At 39.5% G+C, this 17,836-nt stretch overlaps 1 protein-coding gene across 1 annotated transcript in view; it reads right to left on the reverse strand.

Moving 5' to 3' along the window:
- Positions 1-17,836, reverse strand: part of LOC108887784 (protein kinase C-binding protein NELL1) — a 215,958-nt gene that overhangs the window by 121,393 nt on the left and 76,729 nt on the right. Inside the window, exons 8-12 of the mRNA XM_018683324.2 lie at positions 16,110-16,244; positions 14,556-14,658; positions 13,648-13,721; positions 9,945-10,044; positions 7,062-7,190 (exon numbers count right to left, since the gene is read on the reverse strand). Of these exons, the coding sequence (XP_018538840.1) occupies positions 7,062-7,190; positions 9,945-10,044; positions 13,648-13,721; positions 14,556-14,658; positions 16,110-16,244 (541 nt within the window). The remainder of the gene's footprint in view (positions 1-7,061; positions 7,191-9,944; positions 10,045-13,647; positions 13,722-14,555; positions 14,659-16,109; positions 16,245-17,836) is intronic.

Here is a 17,836-nt window from a genome sequence, read left to right on the forward strand (position 1 = left end):
ATACAATAAAAGCACCTCAACACTGAAGGACAAGAAAAATCCAGCACACAAAACTTCCTAAATCCTAAGTCAGTTGGTCCCCGGTGTATGGGATATTGATACAACATTATCTCGATGTGACCATCTCAGCAAACAGGGTTCACAACATGAAAACACAGTATATGAAAAGCACTTAGTGACACACCTACCAAAGCTTCAGATGAGAGAGTTCAGAATAACTGGAGGGACAACCAAAACAAAGACACTTAAGGGGTCAGTTCTCCCAAATTATGAAACACATTTTCACCTACCCCTTGCAATATCCGGCAATGAACATAGTTTTTTACTTGCCAAGGTTTTTAGATCACTGTCTGAGATTTCTGCCACCATGCAAACACAAAGGAGGTGAGTGGAATTTAAACTGTGGTGCTTGTGCTTTGAAAAATGAGCGCTAAACATTGCTATCAATAGTTTTCACTTGAACTCCTTCTTTTCGAGGAAATAATCTCTATGAAAACTGTCCAGAGTGAGGTCTGTGTATGATCACGAGTGACTGTGACACCATGTCTGGAAATAAGTTTCTATTGAACTTTTCAGTGCTTTTCAGTATCCCAAACAAAAGTCTCAAAGTGTTTGAACTGTGATAAAAAGATCTACAAGTTGAAAGTGTAAAAAATAAATAAATAAATAAAAAAGTAATAAAATCAGATTTTCTAGGGTGATTTCTCATCCAAGATACGGAATCTTATCAAGCACAATGTCAATTAGGTTGTTAAAACTTCCACAAGATAACTGATCTTGGTTGCTCAATCAATCAGTTAAAGATGTTCAATCTTTTTGTTTCAGCTGCTGTAGATTGACAAGGGTTTCTTTCAAGGGTTTAACAACAGCATGACTCTTACAGCAATAAAAGCATTAGTAAATCACTGACAGGCTTGTGCCAATACTCTTCATGAAATCATATTTATCAAATCACAAGTGCAATAACATGTTTCCACACAGGTATCATCAGGTTTGCTTTGTAAAGCAGACTGCTTATTTTATGAATCAGATAAGTCTTAAAAGCAAAATAAAATCAACACTGCAAAAATCTTATATTTAGATTTTAAATCTAGTTGAGCTTAAAGCATATTGCTGCACTGGTATTAGGGAAAATGACTTTTGATTCTGCAAAATTGCTCCAACAAGTCCAGTTAGTCTTATTCTAAGAGGTTCCTGTTTGCATATAATGGGATGTTTTCAGGTTTACTGTTAGAATTGCATGTTTGTGCTGCTGCTCCTCATGATGGTGTAAAAGGAAAGTTATCAGCATGCTTTTTTAATTTGATTTCTATGAGAAATCTGCTATTATTTTACAATTATTTCTCTTTTTTGTAAAGTGTGGCATTACTCGTATCCATTCAGTTTTTGTGTTGAGAGAAACTGATATGTGGAAAAAACAGTCACTGTTGTCACTTTTCCCGTTTGCACGTCATCAAAAGCCAAGGTGATTTTTGTACTTTCTCGTTTGTCTTTTGTGACTAGTGAGTGCAAAGTGGACAAGATATTGATTACAGCCACTTAAAAACCTACACCCACACTATAGATTTTATGTAAAAGACTGCATGGACTTAGATTGATGTGGCTGCATCCATTGGTGGCATTGATAGTTGGCACCAAAGAGATTTTATTTAGCTTCTTTTCAATTAATGTAACTCAGTGTGATGAGGCTGCTCTATCTAGAGTATTTAAGATGATGCATACAGGCAGAATTATTTTATCAAAGCAATTCTATCACCATAAGGGAAATATAACTTTTGTTTACAAAATGCTGCAACTGCTTTGTCAAAATACTATTTTTCAGTAAAATTTGTCATCATGCAGGAAATGATCTATATACAGACTTTCAATGACTGCTTCTTGCCTCACCCAAAATATGGCAACGCATCAACCACAATGTCTGAAGTGTCTTCAAGCAGCTCCAGTTGCAGTAACTGTGATGCTATTAGCACCAAAGTCATGGCATATTACCAGTGAGTGGTAAAAGCTAAAGAGAGAGAGAGCAAAGAAGAGAAGAAGAGCTGAAATCTGCTGTGGTGTCAGCGGAGATTGACTGGAGATCAGGGACATCATAAAGTGCCTCCCCAGAGCCTGTTAGCTAAGGGGACACATCAGAGAGTCAGTCCCTGAACCCAGGGAGTTCAGCTGCTCCGGAGCTAAATGAAAGTGAGCTGAACAAACAGAAATAGTCCCGTTAGGTTTGATGTGTCGCACTCACACTGGGCTCTAATCTTATTACCCATAGCAGAAAAAAATACTGTGGTCTGTAGGCCAAATAAAACTGCAGAAGAATGCAGCCTTAGCTGGTGATTGACAGAAATGTGAAGAGAAAGAGAGAGAGAGAGAGAGAGAGAGAGGAGAGTGTGAGTGTGTGTGTGTGTGTGTGTCTGTTTTTTTTTGGGGGGGGGGGGGATAAAACAATGGAGAATCAGTAAAACAATGGAGAATCAGTGCATGATTTCCATGTAAGAGCTACTGAAGAGTTACAGGGTACAGCAGGACTAATGCTGCCATTAATGTGGGTAGAGTGACCCATGAGGGTTCTTAACAGCAGGAGACTTCTCCACAACAACCTCCTGAGACCATTTCTATGGAAATAAGCTTCAACTCTGCATACGTTAAAATACTTGACTCAACTCGAGCATCTTACTAACTGCTCTGACTTTTCCCTAATGTGCTCACCCATAAACATTTCCAAGAACGCGTTGCAGTGATGGAGCCTTTAACTTGAAACATGGAGGAAGAAGGAAGTGAGCAGAAGAGCCACTTGAGAGGCTGTTAAAATAAGCTTCCTGCAGAGTGGAAGATGATTTGGTTATATTGAGGAAAAAGGTCCATATAAAGCTGAGAACATATGCAATGAAAGAAAGATATGCACTACCTAGGCGCACTTTGGTACAACATTAGACCCATGCTGGGATTTCACCCACCATGGAAAAAGATATACAGAGCAGCTACTGTGGTAACAACTGGCCATTTGGGAGGAGGTTCCCTGTAGCACTCAGCTAGGAAACAGGGAATTATGTTGTTTGTCCATAGCTGATGCAACTATTTTTCAACATCAGTAGGTCTAGCTTCTGTCTTTATTTTGAGCCTTATTGTGATTGGGTTCATCCCTTTGTGTTTCAGCAAAACAGGACATTTTTTAGGCTAAAATGAACAAGTTGTCAGCAAAACAACAAGAGTGTTAATGTCTGTTTAGTCTGGAGCCGAGAGACAATACAGTAGATCTGCTGGGACTCTAAGAATTTCACTGATAGCATAAACAAAAGCTGATGACGATAATAAGGCCATGATAAGCCCATTAGCACAAATGTTAAAAACTATAATAATACTGAGTGGAGCAGCATCAGGTGGCGTGACACTGAGCTGGGAAGAGAACCCAACCCATGAGATATAGTCATTGCTTTTTTTCATCAATGGTAATTAGTACTTTAACACCAGTGTTCGAGTGCTCACAGTACTCCTGTTTCACAGGATTTATCTGATTGGACAGATAACATCTGTGATCCCAGGCTACTGATAGCTCTGATACATACAGTATGTGCAGTAAGTAGGTAGTGGGGAGTCTTAATGATCTGTAACTAATAATAATAATAAGCTGCTTGGCCCATTACATGACCACTTAACAATAAAATCAGTTCACATGTTTTTTTTAGCTTTTCAATTAGTGAACATTATGACCATTTTACAATGGTAACTACTCATTTCATATATTAAAATGTTTCAAAACTACTGTGGTTCCAGGTAACAGTTTAACCAGTGTCCTTCAGGTAACCATGCCAACATTACCAGTGCATCCTGCCGCTTAACTAGTTAACGTTCACTACTGAGACAATCCTAAGCATAAGCTCACATATATATAAAAACCTTTAAATATGTATCAACTTATATGCAGTCTTTGTTGAGGTGGTAAGTGGCAAAGGTAGTAATAGACTGGCAATCTATTGGCAATCCATCTCACCTCCTACTTGTTTTTAATTTATTTATTTTCATGGCAAGATATCTTGTTGTGTATTATCACTTATATAATGGATGAGACATCTCGTTTTGCAGGATGGTGAATCATGCATGATTAAGTGTAGAGTACACCAGGAAATCTCCCACCATTGGTAGAATATATAATCAGTTTCCTATATGAACAGAAAACTAATAAATTACAATACAGTGAAAGGATGTGAGAAAAACAGCTTTGAGCAACTGAGGTGTTATTGTAGGATACTTCAGCTGAAGCTTGAACACTGCAATCACCACCACTGCTTTAACAAGCTTTAGATTTAGTTTGTGTATCTAATGTCTAATATGTTCACGCTGCTCATCAAGTTCAATGGATGTGAAAGAAGGTAATGGATGCAAAGTTAAAGGTCTTTCAGGTAACTGTAGGGAGAACATGACCTTTAGCACAAACAGTCATTTCATGCAGAGTCCAGCATGACTGAAGCCTTGCCTACTGCGCTTCATGTGTCCATGCTGTTGCCGAGGCAGAGCCAGCAAACCAGCAGTTAGTCCTGTTGGAGCCTTTGAGTTGTTGAGTGTTGACAAGACCAATCAATAGCAACCACTGCCTTCTCCCAGGCGTCTTCCAGAATTAGAAAGTATTTCCCAAGCTAGAGAGAGACAGAGCAGCTGTCTTAACATCCAGTATGCAGAGCAATGCCTCCGACTGGACTCATCTCTTAAATCTGGAAAGATGTCAGCCCATATGCAGCAATACATCTTTAATCAAGAAAATAAACACACAGGCCTTGGTGGGCAGGCTAGTGAGGCACAAACCATCATTAGCATGTGCCTATGTTTGTGTTTCTACATGAGTGCATGGCTGTTCTGCATATGCATGCACATTTATGGATTCTCTGAGAAACAGGCAGATGGCATTGAATATTAACATATTCAACACATTCTCTTGCTGGGTGTAGAAATCAGGCCTGCATCATACATGCAGCAGCACACTGACAATATGCTGCAGATTCATTGACTTCTGGCATGCAAGAAGTTTATTTTTCATCAAAAAATCAAACCCCTTCTCCTTGACGTCATAAATCAGTCATATTGGAACACATAGACACATAGGGTGATCCTTCAAATGATAATATAATAATTATCAGACTTTGTTCAGTATAAAGTAATCCAGTTGATTGTTGTCTGTATATCACTCATTGCAGTGCAATCAATAACTACTGGTAACTATTTCTGCATGGCTTTCTATTGTGCAGATTCAGCAAAATGTAAACAATTTAAGGCAAAAAATAGTGGGTTCAGCTGGAGCCTACCTCAAAATTAGCTTGGAAGAATTATGTATTAATCCAAGGCTAAGATATTTGTGACAAACACTCAAAACACAAGTTTTGACACACTAGAGGCCAATATCCCATTGTAATTAGGTATTCACCTTAAAGGGAGGTAGAGAATAATTATGGCAACACAAGGTGACTGAATGTGAGACAGAAGACACAGGCTGGGCTGTGTTTAAATTCTCAGGTCCCTCCTCAAACAGCCTTCTGATTACAAGTAAATAATCTCATATTCAATCATTCAGCTGCACATTAAAACATTTATGAGGATATTATGGTCACGTTTAATGACAGCTTAGAGGCAAAGCCAGACACAATCTCCTGTTTATAAAATACAACAGGAGAAATTAATTTGCTCTGTAAAACATCTATTAGGATATCAGCGACACCCCATCAGATTGCTGAGCTTTGTTTATAACTCAAATAAATCAACAAAAAAAAGATACGATTACCCCAGTCTGCTGCATGAGACATGTTATCCTAAGCCAATTTAAGTTGGAGGTGAGAGTGAAGCCATGTCAAATATCACCATACTGTACAGCAGGATTCCAGCTAATCCATTTACAATAGACATTTGAGCTGCCTTAAGGGAGCAACCCCCAAACATGGATAATGCTGCTATAACCAATATAGCCGTGGCTCCATGATTTAGAAAGTTGATCTAACAATCAGCGTTTCCCAGCCCTCACTCATATGATGTGGGACTGTTGTGGATTGGAGTGGGTAAACCTCTTTACCATGCAGATCAAACAGAGGCAAACAGACTGGAGGGCTTGTGGCTATCCAGCTTTCAGTGTGCTAAGTGTATCCAGTCTGCTGTGGCTCCAACCCAAAGACAACTACAACGAGCATCGAGCAAATCCTTCAATCCGCTGACTGCCGATCCCAAGCCTCTTAATCAAATAAGGCAGTTAGCTCTATCACAAGTACCCTGGGTCTCAAGCACACACAGACTGGAGCTTTTATTCTGCCAAGTCCAACAGTCAGCATACCGGAAGCACACGGAGGCTCCCAGTGATGTCTGACTTTTCAAAAAAGGCTGCGATCCCGATCAGATTATCTTTCCTAAAACTCAGATTATAGGTTTTCAAGGGAAAGTGAAGACCACTGCACAGACATACAAGTTAGGTTTGCGGTTAGCAAAAGTTTTACCTAAGCAGAAACACTACAAAACAAACAAACTGATGACTGCATTACTATTGTATTATATTGTAACTGACACACTGAAACAAATGGCTGTCAAGGGTTAGAGAGTCAATTCTAAACTCTATGCAATCCTCTTGCAAAATAGCCAGCAGTAAAAAAAAATATCAAAATATGCTTAAAGGACTAAATATACAAATGTCATTTAATCACTGGTCCTAAAGTCCTTTAACAAAATGAACATTTTTTACATAACAGACAAATCAACACAGCTCTTGCTCTTCTCTCAAAATTCACTCAATCCCATGTTTGTAAAACCACTGATGCCATAAAAGAGGTTCAGGTTGTGTTTCACAACTGACTGCAGTGCTTGCTCAGAAGAACTCTTATGCCCCTTATAGCCAGTCATCATCAAATCATACACTCAGTTTATACCAGCTCATTACAATTCTCCAGCTCACAGCCTATATAAATGCCCTCCGAAAAAAAGAACAATGAATTAACGCTGATGCACTGCCACCTGTACTGCTTTTAACTTCCTGAGCTAATAGATATAATGAGTCAGTCACATGTGCTCCGACTCAGCCCGAGTTGGGAATACAGACCTACCTTCACAGTAAGTAGAATCCCCGTGGATGGAGGCATAGCCGCTCTTGCATTCACACTCTGCTTTAGTATTCCGGTTTTTGCACTCAGAGTTTTCTCCACAAATGAGTCCCTCTGCGCAGAAGTCATAACCTGAAAGAGAGGGACAAAGGAAGCCTTGATTTAGTTTGGTCTTAAAATTTGCTCACTCAAGGCAGTGAAAAATTCTGTGCAGATCCGCACCAACACACACACACACACACACACACACACACACACACATAACTGTACACAGAGATAAAAGCAGACAAATGCACAAATGAGTAACCTTGTTCCTGTCACCCATAATACTGTGGACCCCAAGAAGCCTGATGCATAAAGTTTACGATTGCAGTACATTTGGTGCAATAATAAAGTTTTATCCTTCATGAAAGCATGCAAAACAATACCAAAAACAAAAAGCAAAAACACACACATACACACACAAAGCATGCTGCTTATGTATCAACCTCTCAGAGGATCCATCCATACAGCCAATAAAGTGAAAGAGTCACTAGTGTGTTCCTCTGGTATTTTGTGTTGATGTTTCAGTAAAGAGTGTTGATGTGGTGATTCTAAAGGAGTGTTGCAAAAACAAGGTGTTCAAATAGCAAAAGAAGCAAGTGTGAAAAATGACTGCAACACTAACTGTCTTACTAGAGGAGTTTTCACCTTAGTCAGCTGACATCTTTCAACACTAAACCATCATCATGGTGTGTTAGAGAACAGGTGAAAGCACTGGTTTTATATACAGCCCCAAATGGATACCTTATACACACGTGTCAGGATGCAATCCCGACTCAGTTGTCAAACTCCAGCACTTCATATTACACAGCAATAGGGGTGAAATGATTCTCCAAATTCATGGCTCAGTGTATATCTTGTTTTTCCTTTTTTCAGGGTTATTATCCATCTTGAGCTAATTAAACCAGCCTAACTTTTACTTTTTCATTCATGATTGGACCAAAATAGTCACGTGATACATGCAATTGGAAGTTCTGTGTTTCAGTTATCACGACACAAGAATTTTGAATGTCTGTACTGCAGCTCCAGTCTCTGGCTCAGAATTATTACACCCCAGGTGCTACTACCAGGAATCAAACCAGCAAATCCAACTCTGTGGTGTTAGACAGGAACTTCACCTCTGCACTACCCATGTCCCACACTACCAATCTTTTTCAAATCAGAACCAAACCAGACTGAGATCATGTGTGTGCACAAAAATGTGACATGACACGCAGACAGATGGGCTGAGAATCAGTCTGACAGATAAGGAGACAGACAGTGGGACAGAGAGATGATTGTCCCCTGCTCAGTAGGTATGAGCTGATGTAGCCTATCATGTCCTGTAATGAGTGACAGACTGACTGCACATAAAAGCCCTGAAAGACAGGGAGCCTGGGGAGCCATTACTGAGGACAGAGCTCTGTCTGCATTATTCTTCCTCTCACTCTACACCACATAGAACGGTGTGTGCATGTCACAAGGACTGATTACACAAGGAATAAAATAAGTGAGTGTGTGCATGTATGTGCATACAGTAAGTACAGCACAAAAGTCCTTTGCAGTTGTTCACTTGTGATTTGTTGGATTTTTGATTTGCAAAACACAGAAATCAGTCCCTCCATGTAGATTTTTTTTTTCTGTTTCAGTAAAACAGAGGGGTAATACTATGACAATTTTGTAATTACCAATTTAACAGAGCCAGCATGACTCTGAGGACACAGTGGCACAAGTAAATTTCAAAGTGATGGCAAAGTACTGAGTCACACAGTGGAGAAGAGGTCTGGAGATGATTTGGAAATAATGAGCGGCTCAGAGTTTTAGCGCCTGTGGGTGTGTGTGTAAGAAAGATAGAGAGAAAGAAACAGGGTTGTAGGGAAGAGCCACTGTGACTCTAATCTTTAATTGTTAGTTCTTACAGTCTAAATTCTTCTCTCACCTACTCTCCTTTCTCTGCTGTCCTTTCCTTTCAACTCTGCACCTTTCGTCTCCTCCCTTCTCTCACCTCCATTTTGTTTTTTCCTCCAGTCCTATTTCAACACCAGTTTCATTCTTCTTTAATTCTCATCATCTTCACCTCGCTTTTCTTTACCGTTCCTATCTTAATCTCTCTCCTCCCTTTCTTTGCTGTTCACATATCCACATATCAAGCTTTATCCTCTCTTCCTCTCCTTTCATGTGCTTTATATTCTTTACAGTCATTCTCCCTTCCCTGCTTTCTTTTTCCTTTCTTTTCAACATAGCAAGTCCAAGACTTTCTATTTCCTCGCCTTCCCCCTCCTTCTCTTTTCGTTGCTGTCTTCTCTATACTTTTAACCTTTTCTCTCTCATTTTCCTTCTCACCCTCCCCTTCCCCTACTATAAACCTGTCTTTTCCTTCTATTTTACCTCCTTTTCATCTTTCTCTCCTCTGAATATGGCGAATCTAAGGCATGCTGCTTATCTTCCCTAAACGAGAGTGCAATTTCCTCCGCTCAGAACCTGCCCTGGGTTTCTTTCATTATGGCTCTATAGCTGACAGCCTCCTACAGTTTGTTTATTCAATGTATTTACTGAATTACCGGTGGCTATTTACCCTGTAGTACCTCCCTGCCAAAGCAGTGGGGTTCAGGCAAATTGGCATAGCAGGTGCTTTATAGCAGACAGACCAATCTGCTCTGATAGGTGTCCCAGCCAAGAAGCATTCATACTGGGTGGAAAGGGAGAGAAACATAGTTATTGCAGAGGCACAGCCAGAATCAGCATCCGGCAGAATCTGGCTGTGTTTACCTCTCACAGCTGCATGTGGTTTTGGTGCACGCACGTCCAAAGAAAGAGCAATTCATGCAACTAAGTAAAGAGTAAGAAGTAAGAAGGAAGACATACCTCTGCAAACATTGCAGCACCTGCCATCTGGTAAGATCTGTTCACTGACGGTGCAGTTGATCTCTGGACAAGTTTCCATGACTTTCACCATCAGGCCGTTCTGTAAGGACAGGACAGAGGCAACACATTACAATATCAGTGCTGAGACTGGACATATGTATGGTCGTCCTTTGAACTATTAAAATATGAAAAAAATACATATGTGATGTTCAATAAAGCGCATAAGACATTCCATACAGAGAATAGGAGAAATGTGTATCCATTTATCTAGTGCGATTTCTACATATTGAAACACATGCAGCCCCGGGTTTTCTCTGAAAGCTGGCTCTGTTGTCTTGAGACAATTCAGTCAATCATTATTTGAAGGTCTTCAGTTACATTCAGAAAATGTTTGAAATATCAGATTTTCATGTTTCACAGCCCTGCAAATTGAGCCAAATATAACCCTTTTTTTAGGTTTAGTAAATATTTTCAAAGCTCTCTTACCTCAGATAAAAGCGTGTGTGTGGAGCTACATTTTATCACTCTGAACCTTATAATTTGAACATCACAAGGTGAGGATGACACTGCTTTTCAAATGTATTAAACCATACCGACAGTTAAAAGGATGTTTTCAGATATTAAAAAACAGGACATTTTAAAATATTCCTGACTGAATGAGGCTGCCATGACAACAGAGAAGGCAGAATGTAAAGGCTGCTCACATTCATAAGGATGCCATGAATACAGATAGCAAGTGTGGTGCAGATAAGTGCCACCAAAGAAGGGAAACAAAGGGTAGATAAAACTCTGTGTCATCTTCCCTTGGGCCTGTAAAACAAATAGCAGACACATAGCAACAACAGCTGTAGCCTGGCTGGTATGTCAGAGCTCCAGTGGTCTCCACAATGCCTCTCAAGGTCTGATGTATCAACTCAAATCCCCAAGAATGTTTTTTTCCTTCACCTCCAATGTTGTGCTTTTCTAGGAACTACATTAACTGCTTCCCTGTGTCATTTTTTTAACTACAGTTGCTCTGCACTGTAAGCCTTTTATCAGTCACATCATTTTCTCATTAACTAATGAGTATTTTCACCATAAATTAATCAGTCTTCCACTTAATTGATTGAAGCTGCACTAATCAGGATTGTTTACAATAGCAGTGGTTCAAATGACTATGTCTGACATGAAAGATGCTGATTGTGGGGATGAATCCACAGAGAATTATCGCTTAATTTGCAGTGCTACAGAATGTGTTACACATATTATTTTGGCTGTTAAATCCAGTTTACAAAATGTCAAAAAAATAAAGTAAAAATACTTAAGTCATTCGCTTTCCAATCACCATCTTGGATTCTTATCATTACCACCAAGTTAAAATAATGACTCTGATTTCTCAAAGAAACAACTGACAAAAGATTCACCTCAGCTCTTTAGTCAGTCAGAGTATCTGAGAGTCAACAACAGCAGAGGTCGAGGGGGAATCAACTGCCTACAACACGGAGAAAGACCTGTGGTAGTCTGCAATTCCCAGCAACTCCAACTTCACTTTACCCAGCAGTAGTGTTTGGGGCATGTTTATTTTTGACATTATTTTTACACCAGCTATTACACTGAAAGCACCTTCCAGCAGAGAAAAACACCATAGCCTTGATGAGATGCTATTCCACATCTGTACACAAGAGAAGGATTCATTCTGTGAAGAAAGAGACCCAGCAAGTATCCCATCTTCCCCCAGCAAGCTGATATGTGCCCAGCAGCCAGCCAGCCACTTAACTGCTGTTACTTGATGAAATTAGCTCATTAATGCAGGCTACAGAATGAGGCATTCAGGTGACTCGAAGAGTCTCAAAAGCAAGTCTTACTACAGTTTCAATTTCAAATTCAATTTCAAACAGGGTCTTAGTTCCATTACATTCCTATCAGTTATGTCAACATTTTATTGTTTTGTTTCATTTTTTAGGTGTGGGGATGCAGCAACTCTGCCAGACACCTGGAGTCCATTAGTATAAAGAGCATAAGAGGTTGCATGGGTTTTTAATCAAGTGCAATTTTTTTTTTTCCATATTATCTAAACCATTTAGGTGGAGCAAATGTAAAAAGTAAAAAAAAAAAAGAAAAAGAAAAGAAGAATCATAACTTAACCTCTTAAAGCTTTGTAAATTATGTTTACATACAACTTTGTCTGTAATACTGCAGGTCAACATTGAGCCCTGAAGTAGCTATGCAATATTATTTTCACTTGTCTTATCATATATTACCAACCCTGTCCAGGAATTATATTAATTATGTTTAATATTGGGGGATTTTACGGCACACAAATTACTTGCAGTAACAATGTGCTGTGCCTATGTAGGAAGTAGTGTATAAAGATATGAAGGCTGGAGTAGTGGCTAGTTGTGTAATGCATCTGACTTTCATGCTGGACACTGAAGTTTGGATGTTTTGAAGCTGTCAAGCTACATAGCTGCATCCTAGTGTCTCTATCTCTCTATATATAAATGTTATCATAGCAAATAAAAATCACAATTAGAGGAATTTAGAAAAGGCTGAAAAGAAAAAGGCTGTATGAAGAAATAAAAACTTGTTGAATGTCTGTTCTCCATGTTAATGTCTACCTTATGGGGGGAAAACTTTGTTTGATGTGTCTTGTTATTTGTCCATAGAGGGCACCTGGCTCTGAACTGAAACCAATGGCCTAGAAGGTAGCTAACAAGCTACCTAAAAACTGATAATTTGCTTTGGAAATTGTAAATGAAACTATCAAGTACACAGGATTTATAGTCAGTGGCCTAAAAGACACAAAAAACACTAATACGGACCTTTTAATCAAGTCAAATGGTTTTAGCAGACTGGTTTGATTCATCTCAAAGACCACCTAAAAATAGCTCTCTCAGTGCATATATTTATTGTTGCTTTTCTCACTTCCCACGTCTCCCGCTATGAGAGTGAGAGGACACAGACATAGGAGGAGAAAGAAGGTTACATCAAATCACAAATGCAGAAACCCACCCAAGAATATACATACACAGTCATGTTCACATACTTACACACACACTCATACTGAAATATACAGCTGAGATTTATGGGCTGTCATGGACCCAAACACTGACACTGGAGACCTCAAAACATGTTTGGGTCCGTTCTAAAAATAATTTGTTCACAAATTAGCAGTGTTCACATCCAGGAGTAAAGGATGGCTGTAATTGCTTGCAAAGCTTACAAACAATATAATGATGTTTTGGGGTCTCTGGGGGCTAATAATGAGTCCCGAAATCCACTATGTGGCTCTTTGTAAGCAATTACATGCATAAAACGCTTTCTTTTCTCCTTAAAAGATATTTCCTCCCTTTAAAGATAAATGGCCTCTGAGTAAAGAAAGCTCACCTCTGTTATATGCTGAACTGGAATAATGACTTTAATTATAATCCATGCGGTGATGAAGCTCCAATTCAAATCAAGCCTTTGTGTTGCTGTGTTCATAAATTATTCTAATTACCTGGCTATCTCGACATTAGAGAGGAGAAAAAAAAAAAGGCAGATTGAACAGATTGGGGGAAGGAGGGAAAACTAATAAGGCCTGCTGGCTAATTGAATAACACACCAAGCAGTCCACCATATACAATCATTACACATTTACACTGAGAGAGAAGTGCTGCGTGATAATCTGATTGCAGATCAGAGGTTAAATGCTGGAGAGCAAAATGTACATAAAAAGGATTACCTTGCATTCCCTGCAGCTCCTGGATAAAAAGCGTTGGCCTTCAGAAAAGGTCTGGCCCATGTAGGTGCATTTTGCTGTGGGAAAATAGAACATAACTGCCTCAATACAACACTATTAAGGTGAGTACAGTAAGTTTGAAATACCAGAAATGGAATATTTCTTGGGCTGATATCAGCTCCTGTGGTGCTTTCAACAACAGTGAAAAATGCTTTTGAGATTGCCTGTGAAAAAAAAAAGTTTTCAGCCTTAAGTTTTGCATACTTAATTCTGTTAGAAACAAAGTTGTTCTTGGCTTGTGAGCATAAGCGGAGAGGAAATGTATCAGCACATTAAGAATACAACAGAGGAGACCCTTCTACATATTCCTCTGGCAATAAAGCAGAAATAGAAAATGAAGCATATGATATGAAGTCCTGCTTTTCTAGTCTCCATGGTGCAAGACCGCTGAGCGCTCAGTCGCAGCTCTGGAGCACTGCTCCCTCGTTCGTCTGTGCCAGAGCTCTGATGTTCACAGGGGAGGAAGAGGAGGAAGAAGGAGCGAGCACAGGGATGGAGGGAGGCAGAGGAGGGCTGGAATTATTCAAAGACGGACTATACCTCAGGGATTTACTGTTTTTGCAGTATAGCATGAAAGACACAGTTGTTCGTGGGTCTGTGAGCAGTTACCGGACCAGTGTGCTTTATACTAGAAATGGTGCTTCCATTTCAGCCTGCATGAAAATCAGCTGGCTGTGATCTTTGCACTCGCAGATACTTTGCACTTTTTTCATTGTGCCAGCAGTACATCAGCCCCTAAACAAAAGGTATGTTGTTTGCATCTACAGTGGTAATAATGTACTATTATTATGTACTAGCACCTTCAAAACTACTGTATTACTTTGTTCTAAATATGCGCTGCTGATACTTACGTCTGCACTTCTTGCAGCACGTCCCATCAACATGTACAGGCAGCAAGTCCTCTGAGCAGTTTGCCGGAGGGCAGAAAATCCTGCGACACTCCACCACACCATTCTGCAAGAAAATGATTTTCTTTATTTCTTTTTTTTTCTGCCAAAAACATGCAAATATCAAAAGAAAAAATCACACTCAGTGTGCACATACAACTTTTGCCTGTGGCACAGCTGAAAAATCCACACTGAACACATCTTTTGCTTCCCACTATGTGTAAATTTACATTTACACAAGCATTCATTGAATTTTATATCTTTATCTGGAAACAAACACTTTTTTTTTCTCCAACCCAACAGTAAACATATATAACACATCCAGGGTGATGTTTCATCCAGTGAGGCTTAAAGTATAGCCCAGCCCTAAATGATTAATGCTGCAGCAGTGTTAGCACCATGCAAACCAACCAAAAACTGTTCAGACTACCACCTTTAGTACTGCAATCAGAAACTGAAAGCTATCATATTTAAAAAAAAAAAAAAAAAAAAACTGTAATGTGATACAGGCACATAACAGATTCATCATGGAGCGCTGGATGGCCGATACTGAAATCGAGCAGCCTGCTGATAGCAGGTAGTTATTCAGGCCCTGAAGGACTGCCTTCATTTTTGAGGCTGATATCTCTCTCTCTCTGCGTGCGCCTCTTCATTTCATGAGTCATCGGAAATGGTTCCCCCAGGATGCCGCGGTTATCAGTTAATGGTATGTCCACAGGAGGAAATCAGACTGACTAAACTCCACCCTGTGCTTGATGTGCAGTGATGCAGCAAGTCTAATTCCCCAGGGCCCGGGATGGCCTGATTCAACACATTTCAAAGTCTGGCTCCTATATATGAGTACAGGCAGGTAGGCTTATTAGGGGGTGCTTATTAGGGGGCGGGAAGGAGGTAGAGAGAGATAATGCAGGGGCTGGGAAAGAGGGAGGTGTGATGGGAAGGCAGGTTAGGGTCACTAAATGTTGAGAGTGGGTGACTGTAGTGAATTTTGATTAAAGCTGAAATCCACCCTCAGATCCACTTACTGTAATGTATCATCAATCTGTAATGCTGAAACTGTTCAAGAATTTATTTTGTCAAAAATGTTGACATTTGCCATTTTGATGTTGATTCCCTTAATTACTATTGTTTTCTTCCTCTAATAACCAGTCAAACTACAGTTCCTTCTGTTCCTGAGTTATAACATCATCATTTTATCCAATTAGACATTTGTATGAAACCTTTTGTAAGGTCACAATGATCTTAAACTTTGGCCACTAAAATCTAATCAGTTCATCCTTGAGTCAAAGAGAACATTTGTGCCAAATTTGAAGAAAATTCTTTCACGGTGTTCCTGAGATTTTGGTTTCAAAAGAATGGGATGGATAGACAGACATAAACTTCCTGCTGTGGTAGATATTTTTCAGTAGTTTGAAGCAAATATTTTCAAGGCTCAATAATAGATTAGTACTTTACATACTAGATATTTATCATGGTGTGATCGAAGCAAGTGCCTCATTCTTGTATTTTAACACTCACCTTACATGCACAGTTCCTACAGTTCTCAGGCTCCACCCACAGCTCCTTATCCCGGTACACCAGGCCATTGGCACTGCAGGTCCTTTCACAGTGACAGCCCTCCAACTGGGTAAGCCTGGACTCAGCATAGTTTAACTGAGGATGAACACAGAATCACTAGTCACCAAACTAAATCAAAAGTCAGTGTGCATGCACAGGTTAACCCCTTCAGCCCACCCCCAACCCCTACCCCTTCACCCTCTGGCATGCCCTGGACGGTTTTCACAGAGAATTGCTCCACTGGGAGACACTCATTAGAGGAGCACACAGAATAATAAGAGATATTCATTCAGCTCATGTTTCAGACCTCAGGCTATAATCTACTGAGAAATGACAGACAGGAGTCACAGCCCCGATCCTGCCTCACCCCTGTTTTATTCCAACACACTGATAAGTCCTTCATCTTTATCTTATTTCACGATCAGCACTGTCCACAGCTGCCTCAACACAAGTGATGCATCTCTGACTGACAATGTCCCATGGGTTTTACAGGATTTAACAACCCTGTCTGTTTACTTATGTTGTGTTTGTTAATTTGTTATACTAAAAATGTTCCGAAACATTATTGCTACCATTATTGCAACCTGAATTATGTTCATAGCCAATGTTTTTTTTCCAGTGAAGGAAGTATTTTGTTTGTATACCACACAGAAGTCACAGGGAGAGGGTCAGGGTCGATAGGAGGCAAACAAAGTGCAGGACTTTGACACCGGACTCTGGGGTTGGTTTAAAGTTAGGAAAAGTTCTGGGGAAAAGTCCTGTCCTGTCTCGTACTTGAAGTTGATATTGGCCTTTTCAATTTCAAACCAAGACAATGATCTTTCCCTGACCTTTAACTAAGTTCTGTGTGTGTTCAAACATCACAATAAGTAACATTAATCATACTTTGGTGGCTAAAAACAGATATTGTGTTGCAAGAGTGGATGTTGTAGAAAAAATAAATTAAATGTGTTGTCTGTCAAGATTTTGGGGATATAACTAGAATGAACATTTTGAGACTTTGCAGAGTATACAGTATACAGTAAATGTAATTTCTGGGAGACAGGGTTGGAATAAAACTTGATCTCATGAAATCTGTGTATGTGACCATATACTGATGAGTGAGGTGAGATTAAAATAAATTTAAAAAAACTTTAAAATGGCAGTATTTTGCCTTTTTAAAAGGGGCAAAATAAGTTAGTCATTCAATCTGGAGAAAACTAAAGAAATGACTCAACCAATCAAGTTTGATAATGTTTTTAATTTAATCTAAGAGTCAAATAGTCTGCCATGAAACTCAGCAGAAAATGACTTGCTAGTAAATAAATGAAATGTAACTTCTGGGTGGACATATTAGTGATCTCCTACTTATGGGCTTATCTAGGACCCATTCATCCCAGCCTGTACTGTAGTTTACAGGGAATTTCAGATAATTTTCAGCATTGTTTTAAATGATTGAACTGACCTGGGTTTACATTTTCCAGTTAGTTTGTATCTATCTATACTCTACTCACTCACTTGTGTCCAAGCTGTTTTTTTTCTGTGCCCAATAGCCCACTATATCCATCAGTGCTCACTTACAGCCCTGAGTAGGAGCTGGCTGGTTGCACACAAACAGCGTTTCACGTATAAACTCATATATCTGTCTAAACTACAAGTGCTGTCTGACCCACATATAAACAATCAGAGTTCTGATTTAAAGGTGCAAA

This window comes from Lates calcarifer, linkage group LG2 (genome assembly GCF_001640805.2).
Source record: "Lates calcarifer isolate ASB-BC8 linkage group LG2, TLL_Latcal_v3, whole genome shotgun sequence".
NCBI lineage: Eukaryota > Metazoa > Chordata > Actinopteri > Centropomidae > Lates > Lates calcarifer.